The sequence below is a fragment of the Neodiprion pinetum genome, chromosome 2 (genome assembly GCF_021155775.2).
Source record: "Neodiprion pinetum isolate iyNeoPine1 chromosome 2, iyNeoPine1.2, whole genome shotgun sequence".
NCBI classification, from domain to species: Eukaryota; Metazoa; Arthropoda; class Insecta; order Hymenoptera; family Diprionidae; genus Neodiprion; species Neodiprion pinetum.
In genome coordinates this window covers 33,509,745-33,522,429 of record NC_060233.1, presented here as the reverse complement: position 1 = coordinate 33,522,429, position 12,685 = coordinate 33,509,745, and the positions used below count along the sequence as shown (strand labels likewise).

The 12,685-nt window shown below is 33.9% G+C and overlaps 2 protein-coding genes and 1 long non-coding RNA gene across 23 annotated transcripts in view; 1 reads left to right on the top strand and 2 right to left on the bottom strand.

Annotated features, from left to right (window-relative positions):
* Window positions 1-2,077: 2,077 nt before the first annotated feature.
* LOC138190426 (uncharacterized) lies at window positions 2,078-3,320 on the bottom strand. The gene is made up of 3 exons (XR_011176358.1): window positions 3,038-3,320; window positions 2,577-2,682; window positions 2,078-2,161 (listed from the first exon to the last, which is right to left on the bottom strand). It is a non-coding gene; the product is annotated as an uncharacterized lncRNA (long non-coding RNA).
* Window positions 3,321-4,714: 1,394 nt separating this feature from the next.
* TRAM (translocating chain-associated membrane protein 1) lies at window positions 4,715-9,657 on the top strand. Its single transcript, XM_046611679.2, has 7 exons — window positions 4,715-4,968; window positions 5,677-5,859; window positions 5,991-6,106; window positions 6,229-6,441; window positions 6,643-6,752; window positions 6,891-7,178; window positions 7,297-9,657. Exons 1-7 carry the CDS (start codon window positions 4,837-4,839, stop codon window positions 7,392-7,394), a joined length of 1,140 nt encoding a protein of 379 aa, XP_046467635.1. The 5' UTR covers window positions 4,715-4,836; the 3' UTR covers window positions 7,395-9,657.
* The window catches only part of Patronin (calmodulin-regulated spectrin-associated protein patronin), a 40,387-nt gene continuing 37,092 nt past the window's right edge, over window positions 9,391-12,685 (bottom strand). For all 21 annotated transcript variants that reach the window (XM_046611650.2, XM_046611651.2, XM_069133427.1 and 18 more), the window contains one exon: window positions 9,391-12,533. In XM_046611650.2, coding sequence (XP_046467606.1) covers window positions 12,389-12,533 — 145 coding nt within the window. In that variant the 3' untranslated portion in view covers window positions 9,391-12,388. The remainder of the gene's footprint in view (window positions 12,534-12,685) is intronic.

Below are 12,685 nucleotides of genomic sequence, written 5' to 3'. Positions count from 1 at the left end.
GGACGGGAAGGGACGGGAAGGGACGGGAAGGGAAGGGATGGGAAGGGAAGGGAAGGGAAGGGAAGGGACGGGAAGGGACGGGAAGGGAAGGGGAGGGAAGGGGTGGCGGGTGGAGGATGGGAGGGAGGGAGGGAGGGGGGGGGGAGGGAAGGCGGGCGGGTGGGCGGGGGGGGGGGGGGGGGGGGGGGGGGGGGGGGGGTGTACTGCTCTATTAACTCTAACGGGCTCGCATCGACATCCGTCCTCCACTCTCTCCCTCCCCCCCCCCCGCCCTCCCTCCCTCCCTCCCTCCCTCCCACCCTCCCACCCTCCACCCACCTCCCCTTCCCCCCCCCTCCCCCCCCCCACCTCTCCCCCTTCCCTGCCCCTCCCCCTCCCCTCCTCTGAGGAGAGGAGAGGTCCTCTCCCACGACCCACCCCGCCTCCTCCTCGTCCACCTCGTCCTCCTCCTCGTCCACCTGGTCCTCCTCCTCGTCCAGCTCGTCCTCCTCCTCGTCCACCTCCGACCACCTCGGGTTATACCTGGAATAGTAATAAATATTTTTAGTATAGGAACACATCAAAAATATTGTGTAAGGATTAATGTAATTAATTAATTAATAATATAATGAATTGTACAAGATTATTCATAGCTACTGAATATGTGCTTGCACGAAAAATGAATTGAAATAATTTATTGTAAACGTGACAAGTTTGTAATATTTCAGATGAAATATAATTACAATTGCCATTAAATATTATAAGAATATTAATTAACTAATTGATAATATAATAAATTGTACAAGATTATTCATAGCTACTGAATATGTGCTTGCACGAAAAATGAATTGAAATAATTTATTGTAAACGTGACAAGTTTGTAATATTTCAGATGAAATATAATTACAATTGCCATCAAATATTAGAAGAATATTAATTAATTAATTAATAATATAATAAATTGTATAAGATTATTCATAGCTACTGAATATGTGCTTGCACGAAAAATGAATTGAAATAATTTATTGTAAACGTGACAAGTTTGTAATATTTCAGATGAAATATAATTACAATTGCCGTCAAATATTATAAGAATATTAATTAATTAATTAATAATGTAATAAATTGTATAAGATTATTCATAGCTACTGAATATGTGCTTGCACGAAAAATGAATTGAAATAATTTATTGTAAACGTGACAAGTTTGTAATATTTCAGATGAAATATAATTACAATTGCCGTCAAATATTATAAGAATAATAATTAATTAATTAACAATATAATAAATTGTATAAGATTATTCATAGCTACTGAATATGTGCTTGCACGAAAAATGAATTGAAATAATTTATTGTAAACGTGACAAGTTTGTAATATTTCAGATGAAATATAATTACAATTGCCATTAAATATTATAAGAATATTAATTAACTAATTGATAATATAATAAATTGTACAAGATTATTCATAGCTACTGAATATGTGCTTGCACGAAAAATGAATTGAAATAATTTATTGTAAACGTGACAAGTTTGTAATATTTCAGATGAAATATAATTACAATTGCCGTCAAATATTATAAGAATATTAATTAATTAATTAATAATGTAATAAATTGTATAAGATTATTCATAGCTACTGAATATGTGCTTGCACGAAAAATGAATTGAAATAATTTATTGTAAACGTGACAAGTTTGTAATATTTCAGATGAAATATAATTACAATTGCCGTCAAATATTATAAGAATAATAATTAATTAATTAACAATATAATAAATTGTATAAGATTATTCATAGCTACTGAATATGTGCTTGCACGAAAAATGAATTGAAATAATTTATTGTAAACGTGACAAGTTTGTAATATTTCAGATGAAATATAATTACAATTGCCGTCAAATATTATAAGAATATTAATTAATTAATTAATAATGTAATAAATTGTATAAGATTATTCATAGCTACTGAATATGTGCTTGCACGAAAAATGAATTGAAATAATTTATTGTAAACGTGACAAGTTTGTAATATTTCAGATGAAATATAATTACAATTGCCATGAAATATTATAAAAGTGTTTTACTCACCGAGCACAAATCCTCGTCCACCTTCATCTCCTTGTCTTTCTTCCACCGCCGATCACCCCCAACAACCACCGATAACCACCTCAGGTTATACCTTGAACAGTAATAAATATTTTCAGTATAAGAACACATCGAAAATATTGTGTAAGGATTAATATAATTGAGTAATTGATTAATTAATTAATTAATAACAAATAAATTGTATAAGCTTATTCATAGCTACTGAATATGTGCTTGCACGAAAAATGAATTGAAATAATTTATTGTAAACGTGACAAGTTTGTAATATTTCAGATGAAATATAATTACAATTGCCATCAAATATTATGAGAATATTAATTAATTGATTAATAATATAATAAATTGTATAAGATTATTCATAGCTACTGAATATGTGCTTGCACGAGAAATGAATTGAAATAATTTATTGTAAACGTGACAAGTTTGTAATATTTCGGATGAAATATAATTACAATTGCCGTCAAATATTATAAAAGTGTTTTACTCACCGAGCACAAATCCTCGTCCGCCTTCCTGAATGACCTCGATTACCCGCAACCACCCCTAACCACCCCCAACGACCACCGCCAACCACCTCGAGTTATACCTCGAATACTAATAAATATTTTCAGCATGAGAACAAATCAAAAATAATGTGTAAGGTTTAATATAATTTTTTTATCGACATATTTTACCAAAAAGATTATGAGAAGATTATAAAGTTATAGAAATTTTATTAGCGCACTGACAGCTACTGAATTTGGGCTTGCGCGAAAAACGAATTGAAATAATTTATTGTAAACATGAACCAGGAACCACGGAGCGCTTATCCTGGAAGTCGAGTTTCACCGCGTAGCGGACCCGCGCAGAAACTACACAGTGCTTGGTCAAAAGTCACGAGGTCACGAACCTGTACAGCCGAAACTACGCAAAATTACTCCCGGAGGTCAAAAGTCATCAGGTCAAGTACCTGGACAGCCAAAACTACGGAGCGCTTGTTCTGGAAGTCGAGTTCCTGCAGGTAGTGGACCTTGAGCGCAAAAACTACGGAGCGCGTGTCCTGAAAGTCGTGTTTCACCAGGTAGCGGACCTGGAGTAAAGAAATTACGGAGCGCTTGTCCTGGAAGTCGAGTTTCACCGCGTAGCGGACCCGAAGCGCGGGATCCGGGAGGTTGAGAACCCGGTACTCGAAATACGTAGCGGACCCGAAGCGCGGGATCCGGGAGGTTGAGAACCCGGTACTCGAAATTTGCGGAGCCCGACTCTCATCCGTCCGCTCTACTGCGCGGTTGTTTCCCGACTGAGGAATTCGGCTAGCTGATTTTGAATTGGTGACGTCACTTTCTGAACATCCGACATCCAAACTTTGGTTTCGACCTTTAATACTATGTATGATGATGTATGATGTATGATGTATGATGTATGATGTATGATGTATGATGTATGATGTATGGTGTACGATGTATGATGATATGATATGATGTATAATGCTTTTAGTTTTCACGTTTCATACAAGAAATACACACTTCATCTCTCCTGCCGATTCCAGACTTAAGCGGCCAGGCCCTTCGATGGTCAGCCGTTGACTGAAGATATATTCTTCAGTGAACGGCTCGGCTAATAACGCTGCCGTTCAGCGACAGTTGGATGATGAAAAATTTCGCTCGTATCTTTCAAATGTGTCTTAAAATACACTCGAAGTTTCAAGAAGCTTCGTTCTATCTCTCCCTATCAAAAAAAATAAATAAAAATCACCGGTAATCACCTTTTTAGGTCTTCAAATCAGGACATCATAAATATGTATACATTCTTCTCTCGGGTACCTATACTTTATTAAATCACTGTTTTGCTACGAATTTAGGAAGAAATTTATTCTCATTAATAATTTCTTGTATCGCTGACAAGTCGGTAAGTCCACACAGGCTAAATACTGGCTTGGGCTAACCGTTGCGAAGACTGTGTTAGTGGGAAGGTGAATGCAGCCAGCATCATGTCGAAATCGGCAACTCTCTGATGTTCTGCAATAAGTTCTCAACTCTACCGTTGGAACATCTCAGGGGACGTAAGCTGCACGACGATTTTCGGTTGTCTCACCAAAGCCCATTAGGGCAACTGTTATTATATTCTTCAGTCCACGCTCATCACGCACCATTCAATCGATTTTCGAAAAAAAATCTCACACTTTAAGAATCCATCTTAAACAACACTGTAACTTCTTTCAATTTTTGTAACACGGTCAAGGTGTTCTCTCAAAAACGCTGGATTCAATTTTTCCAGCCGCCGTATAGAAGTAAGAAATCAAAAGAAAACTATCCCCTGTGGTTTCGAGTCACTGTATAACTTACAATCTTAAATCGGAAAGATGATCTTAAAATGCTCAGTATTTGAATCCAAAATGAAACAATGCGTAATAATGTACTCAATACACGAACACTTAACATCTACCAATGATTTTTATTGTTCAGACGATATTTGAATTTATTTCATTGATGTTATTCCACAGACCCAATCAGTTCTACATTTGAAGATGGGTGACATGTTACATTTTCTCAGTTAATAAAAAATAACTGTTTTGATGATGGTGGTGCCAACGTATCGTTGTCACCACGACACATTAACAGCGCTGGCATCGACGGCTTGAGCCGCAGCGCAGCAACCTCACTCCGTTACTGTCGGTGATCCACAGCGTTCGCGTTTCTTTATCGCGCAGTACGTTCTGAGGCTGGCTTTAATCGTGAACGTCCAGAACGAGCTGCATACGATTTTGACATGGTTGCGATAAAAGGGCGTAAAAATACGAACAAAAATCCTCCAATATTCAGCCATGAATTTGTTATACAAAATCATGCCGACATCGTGTCGTGCGTGGCTATGGTATTTGTCGTCGGTTTAATGGTACAGGTGAGTAAAGAATAGAACGATTTTCGAACGGTAGCTATCATTTGACGTATTCATATATTTACCTAGCAATTCATCCCAATACATAATATTCCAGTGATATAATTGAACACTTTACTCACTCGAATCTTCCACGTCCCTTTAAAATTGAATCTAATCACTTGAATCTTAATTATTAAGCGTAAACTTTCGTTTGATCGCGCCATATGTTATGATAATTGATGTACGGAGCAAACATTACCGGCTTAATTTCTAATATTTATTGAATAATGTTTTTCATGAAATACAGAATTACCCTTAATTTTATTACATCTACGTTATTACCAATAATGTTTAATTGAATTTTTTTACTACAAATAACCATTTTATCACACTTAAAATGCATTCCATAAATTAATTTTCAAGAACGAATACTGTTGCCCAGAACCTTTCCAGTTATTTACTGTACCGTTATTTGTTCCATTAACCTATTTTCTCTCCATTTTTCGACCTTATTCTCTTCAACTTTCACTTAACTCTTGTATTATTTATTATTTTCATTTACAAAGTTAAGGTCAGCATACATGTACTACGATTTATCAACCACATCATTATCAATACTATTTTTTAAATAAATGTTACCTCTTAATTTTTTCCTATGGTATTCATGTCATGCAACATTGCTTGTAAGTATTCTTATAAAGCTCTATATCGTTTTGTATCTTCCAATAGGTCACATCACCCTTAGCATATACATTTATTGCTGTTCATCATAATGTGTCGGCATCTTCAAACCCTGGAGAAATGCCGTCCCCCGAAAAGTACACAACAGGGTGGAAAGATGCCTGTGCAGTCTTCTTTTATTTTCTCATCACGATTGTTATGCATGCAGTCATTCAAGAATACATATTTGATGTAAGTTGCGACATACACTTACATTACTTTTAAGTATGTAACTACTATAGCTATGCATATATTTCATAATCCAACATCCAGAAACATAGTTTGTAATAATAATAATATGTATAAAATGCTGTTCATTTCAGAAAATCACTAAACGTCTTCATCTAAGTAAAATAAAGCTCTCCCAATTCAATGAATCCAGTCAATTGATTGTGTTCTATCTCTCCTCTGCTATTTGGGGGACAGACATCATTATCAGGTAATAAAGTAGATTCAATCTGAAAAGGACTATCGATCTGCTGATAGCATATTTTCTAATTATTCTCATAATATTTTACAGGACTAAATTGATGTGTACATAATGTATATTCCATTTTGTAGAGAAAATTTGTTGCTCAACATTACATCTCTTTGGGACGACTATCCAGCGCTATTATCCTTCTCTCTGAAGCTGTTTTTTATCGGACAGTTCGCTTACTGGCTCCATTGCTATCCAGAACTGTATTTCCAGCGTGCTAAGAAAGAGGAAATTTTCCCACGAGTTATACAAGCCACTATTGGTCTACTCTTCACGTTTGGAGCGTACTTTTTCAAGTATGTATTTCTAATTTTTATGCAAATTCTATTTCGTGTCCAGACCATGATTTTTCAAATATTTTACATCAAATACTAACAGTATATGTTTATTGCATTCAAACACCTGAGATTTGCACATGATGAAGCATATGAGATACTTCTATTACCCTAATATTATTCATAATTTTAAATAAACACTATGGATGTGTAAAATTACAGCTTCCAGCAAGTGGGTGTTATTTTGTTGGTCCTACATTACGTGGGAGATGCGTTACAGCACAGTGCTCGCATAATACAGTTTGTTGATCGTAGTGAAAGCGGTACACGACGTAAGTTCGAAAAATGAAATTTTATTTCCCATTAACTTTTCTACTTTATCTTATTCTGAATTATTACTCCTCAACTAATACGTTAGGTTTGTCTTTCATTTTCAAAACATTAATAACTAAATTTTATTCAATTTTCAGTTGCCTTTTTAATTGCCAATCCAGTATTCATTTCTGTCCGGATTATTTCAATTGGAGTAGCAGCTCTGGTATTTTTCTATGGGTTACCACAAACCGAAACATCTCTGGATTATGCCACTGGCAATTTTAATGTTTCCATTGTTCGGTACACAGCTTTGGTTGGAATAGTCTTATTTCAGGTCGACCGTTTATATAGGTTTATTAAAGAGCATCTGCAACGCTCCCGAGAATCAAATGCCCCAATTGTCAGCAAGTTGAAGACCAAACAAAAACCTAAAAAGAAAGAGGGTGAGCCTTATTGTCATTCTTAAAATTATTTCCAATTATTTATAAGTGCAACACTGACATATCGTACTGAATCTTGTTCTGTGATTAGTGAAGGGCATGATTATTTCATTTCTTCTAGGTAAAAAATCAACTCAGTCTGAAGATGACGATCTGCCAGAAGTTGATCAGGCAACAAACAAGAACTTAAGATCTCGTACTGCTGGAAAAGCGAAATAAAAGAACATATCAACAGCAAGATTTAATGCTGGGGTTCTTCAACACGTTCGTCGATAATGTTGACGAGTGTCATATACATGTATACATTTGCATTGATGCTCATATTGTACATACAATAGGAAAGAAAATATGAGAGAGAATATTATTTTCAAATAAGTATTTTCAATTGGAAATGAAGCATGTATATCAACCATTCAATAGAAATATTTCATCGAATAGTAGAGAATATCTACCTTACTATTATACCTATGCATCAATTTTTTATCGTTCAAATAAATATTACTTTTTAAAAAATTGAGAATTTCTTGATTGAAGAGATTTCTTTGATGAAATGGAGGTTCTTATTTTATTTTATTAATATTTTTATAACAGGTGATATTTTTAATCATTTTATTATTACTTGCTGGCTTTTCACTAAATCATACAATATTTAGAGTAATCATCGATTAATTACGAATATTGGAAGGTAACTAACGTCAGTCAGAATTGTTAGCAAGTTATGACTTAGCTTTCCAAGTATCTCTAAGACGCATGTAATTTGTAATATTCCGGTTAATAGCAGTGCAATTAATTCAATTTTACTGTAAATTGCTGTACTCAAAAACGCTTGATTGTCTTATATTTACATACGTGTGGATGGCTAATATAACAAATTATTGTTGATATATATAAATGCATTTTTAACTTATTTTATTCTATTCGATATCAAGTATCCATAAATTCTTAACCTGCTTATACAATAATATATTCTGTAGTGTTGATCTCCTTCGATTGTTTTATTTGCGTTTATACAAACTCTTTTAACATATTATTATATTTTCAAACTTGCATGCTAGGTCACGAGTATTATCATTGTCATTGATCCGTGCTTTCTTACGACTCTATTTAGGCAACTTGTCTATTATCTGCTAGTTTCAATTTATCATTGAAACTTTCACTCCTCGAAAGAATGAACTATACTTGCAATAATTTATGCTGCGAACAGGAATTTGTATTTTAAAATGATATTCAACATTCGCAAGAAGACAAGTCTTTCCAAGCAGACTCAGGAAATATTTGGAATGTCACTATTAGTAAATCAAATGTTATTAGTTATATCTTTATCGTTATTGAGTAATAACTATAGATATAGTATCTAATTAACATGCATGTATGGTTGAACTGAAAATAAATAACCATGCATAATGATAATGATCATCAAGACCTGGAAAAATTATTTTCCATTCTTCAGGGTTTCACTCCGTTTTTATAAACCGGAAAAGTCTGTACGGCGGCAAAGCAACGTGAAATATTATTATTCCGAAAATTTGTTGCAGTTCGAAGTTCACAAAGTACAGAACAAGATTATATTTTTCACATAGATAATTGCTCATCACAATTTACAAGAAGTTACACCCATAACTACACTAGTAAATTAGCGGTAATCACAACTACATGCATTCAAAATTCGCTAGGAAAAGCGCCATTACAGGCTTCTACTTTTCGGACATTCCGAGCACAATGCAACGTTGAAATACCGACTCGGTACTAGGAGAATATATCTGCCAAGGAGCTAGTATACTAGGAGGTAGCCGAAGTTGATTGCTGGCTAGTAGCTCCGCCCGTAACGAAAATGGGTGATGACCGTGGCTACACCTTCGGTCGCGTCTTCGGTAATTTATTTCGTTGCGCAGTCGACTAAGGGGCGGGGCTTCAATCGTTTTCTAGTATTACAAGCTCTTGGCTCCTTGCTTAATATATTCTCCTAATACTGAGTTGACGTTTCTGCGTCAAATCGGGTCCAGAAAGTCACGAACAAATAAGATCCTCGAATTGGAGGGAGAACTGTTTGACCGGAGGTAAAAACGGAGTTTATATATAATAAATAATACTCACGTATCGGAAATGGGTTATTAATTTTTATTGATGACATTTCGCTGTAAGATGTTAACAGTAAAATATGACCCAAGTCTTATTTAATTTATTAAGGGTACTTAATAAATATATGTATATCAAGTAGTATGTAGTTTGGTTTTTATATAAAAACATAATATATACAGACATGGATAAATTGAAAAAACATCACTTGATACGTTTGATCACGATTAAAAATTAGGGGATCGCGTTACATAAGGGTAATTATTCATTATTAGTAAGCACGGATGGTTACTGCAGCATATGAACAATTCGGAGAATCGTAATTTATTCATGACTTTATTCATAATAATAAGAATAATAATCATACTTCGGATTTAGATACCTATATCAGCTTGCTAATAATATTTTCTCTTTTTAAAAAATATAAATATCAAGCAAAGCAGCTTTCAGGATGTTATGTAATGTTGTTTTCTCTCATTCAACTGTTCATTATTTATCAATTTCTTTACATTCATTTTTTACGTTTTTCTTAATGCTGAATCAACAAATCGTTTCGTTCGAATAATGTACGACATTCGCATCGATAATCTTAATATTAGTGACTAAATTGTTATATCTTGGTTGCTGCTACTGTACTGTTACAAATCAAACACAGCGAACACACTTAAAGTTGACTTCATGCCTTATTTTAATTAATATTGTCATTATGGACAGTTTCTTCAACTCTCAATGCTGTTGTTATAGCGAATTAATAAATGCGTGCATTTTACAATTTTCGATGGTTATTTTTGTGTAAGGTTGTGAATTTACTTAAGTATTACCAAATTAAATCATCACTGATTCCAGGATAAGTTAAAAACGTCGATATGTCGTATGGTTATTGTTACGTTTTTTTAAAATAGTTTTTCCTTATAAGGTTGACGAGTAGAACGAAAGTTATTACGATAGAAATAAATTAGTCAATGTTAAAGATCACAAAAAACTTGTAGAAGAATGGTATTACGAAATGGTTTTAACAACAGAATACGTACACTTATACTCGAAGTGTCTTTTTAAAAGTATTGAAATTCAGTACTACTGTTTGTGACATTACATTACAGTTTGTTTGCTGTTAGTGACGATAGTTGGATAAATACTAATTGTAAGATCGAAAATAGTGGAAACTTCAATGCTGTGGAAAGAGAAGATTTTTCAAAGTTATGGCACGATATATAGTTGTTTATTAATCTAAATGCTAGTAATTGTCCAATAATCATTCGTCATGTACAAGGCCTCTCGTCTTTTCTCAGCACAGCATTAAAAGTTAGTTTAATCCTTGGCTAAAATCGTGAATATCTAAACGACCAATCATCTATTCTCACCTTGCCGAACAAAATATTTATGGCAATTACACTGTAAGCTGATCACTAATATATGTATACCAATCAATCACTTTCAAGTATATATAATAACTAGCAACATGTTATTTACTATCTATATAATGTGACCTTGAAATTATCTCAAATATTAGCTTATATTTTTTTATCGTACACATGCCAACCAATAATCTTCTTAAAATTCTTGAAAAAATTTAAGAAAAATCAAACAAATAAATCGAACGACAGTAATTTTTCCCGATCCCCATTTTTTCAAACTTCTTACATTACTCGTTGATCAAAACATGCAATTTGACTACTATTGGATTCATTTGAGTAATCTGATTCCTACATCAACTGGTAGCCTGCAGAGAAAATTCAATGTCGTTAGATTTTAAATAAATGTATATTTATGTTTGTAAACGTAGAAGAAAAGATTATATTTGATTGAAGATAATCAAATGCGTATAATTAATTTTGATGTAAAAATAGGTATAACATGCTCTTTGGAGATATTGAAGCACTAAATAAGATGTTTATTGACTTGCTGTGACAAATGAGGAACATTTGCCCATCATTTCGGGTTATATTTTTTTCCATCTTGCTTGATTGAATTAAGTCTAAGGCTGGATTTAACTATTGTGCATGGCAAATAAAAATAATTTAGAAAACATAAGGTAAACAAATTTGTAAAAAAAAGAAACTATTCTAGAACAAAATTTTAACAACAAGAAAAAAATTAATCGTAGTTTTACTGACTAAAACTCTTTTATTAATTGCTGCTAGGCCATGGAATTCACAATACGTCGCATAGATTCTCAATAGGTTACTACTCAAATGTCATATTCCATAGAGCACATATACGCACAATGTTAAATGATAATAATCATTTAAACGTGATTTCTGACAGTGTTATTTAAATACATATGGTTGAATCTTGTCATAATTATTACGTATCACATTCCGTGGTTATTCAAAGCGTTTGTTTATGTTGAAAGAAGAAAAGAAAAAACTTTCAAAATCATCAATACTGTAAACCAAGTAGAATTTGTGACTAAACTCAGTTTCTAAGAGTTCATAAGAAAAAAAAAAAAAAAGAGAGAGAGAAAGTGATTTCATCATAGGCTGGTCACACAGTTCAACTTTAATACAGCAGCATACACAATTATGTGGCGTTGCGTTTGCAAATTTATAAGATAATTACTACTACATTAACTTTACTGAAGGTTGGTAGGAAATACTCGTAACAAACTATTCCTCTTTATGGAAACCAGTATGTTTTATGATTCAAACAATCGGTACAGACACGAGCGATGTAGAGTTTCCCCAAGGAGAAATTTTCTTTCTTTCTAAAAGAACCAATAAAATCTTAGTTTAGAAATTCATCGTCATAGTTTCACCCTTTTTTTAAATGTCTACTAACAATTCCAAATAAATACGTGCATTTGCGAGTTTAGTCTGTTTTTCGTACAGAGATTTTGCGATTCTAGTGACTCCCTAATTTTCTACTAAATAATTATCATCGCCATAAAGTGTCAGTACAGATTGGGCATCGCCTTATAAAACTTACTACGAACAGAACAATCATATTAATTTTAATATGGACTTGTATTAAATGAGTAACTATGAACAACAGCGGGCATAATAGTAATAGTAGTCGTAGTAGTAGTAGTTGCAGTAGTAGTAGTAATAGTAGTAGTAGTAGTAGAAGTAATAATAGTAGAATTAGTTGTAGTACTAATACATACTACAATCTTACGCGGATGTAACATTGATGTATAACTATATGACAAGTGCCATATCCTTCTTGTTAGGAAGATTAACTTTTTTTCCTTGCCACAAACTGTTGTGTATCGTAAATGCGTCAATAGTTACGGTCAAATGCTTAGTATGGACCTGCGAAAAGCACTTCCCACCTGAGTTGTATCTGAAAGAAAATGAAACCATGATGTGAACAGGATTATCATATATCGTTCGTAGAACAGAGATCTAACTTAGGTAATGTTGACCGGTAGAAAAGCGAAGTAAGTCCAAAAATACTGTTTCAAGTCAAGTGGGGAAAAAGGTGGCGAATTGCTT

Excerpts from the sequence above, each read along its gene's own strand:
- TRAM (XM_046611679.2), top strand. The coding sequence starts at position 4,837 with ATGGTTGCGATAAAAGGGCGTAAAAATACGAACAAAAATCCTCCAATA. Across the intron at positions 5,860-5,990 it reads TTCAAGAATACATATTTGAT|AAAATCACTAAACGTCTTCA; the intron begins GTAAGTTGCGAC and ends TGTTCATTTCAG. Across the intron at positions 6,107-6,228 it reads GGGACAGACATCATTATCAG|AGAAAATTTGTTGCTCAACA; the intron begins GTAATAAAGTAG and ends TCCATTTTGTAG.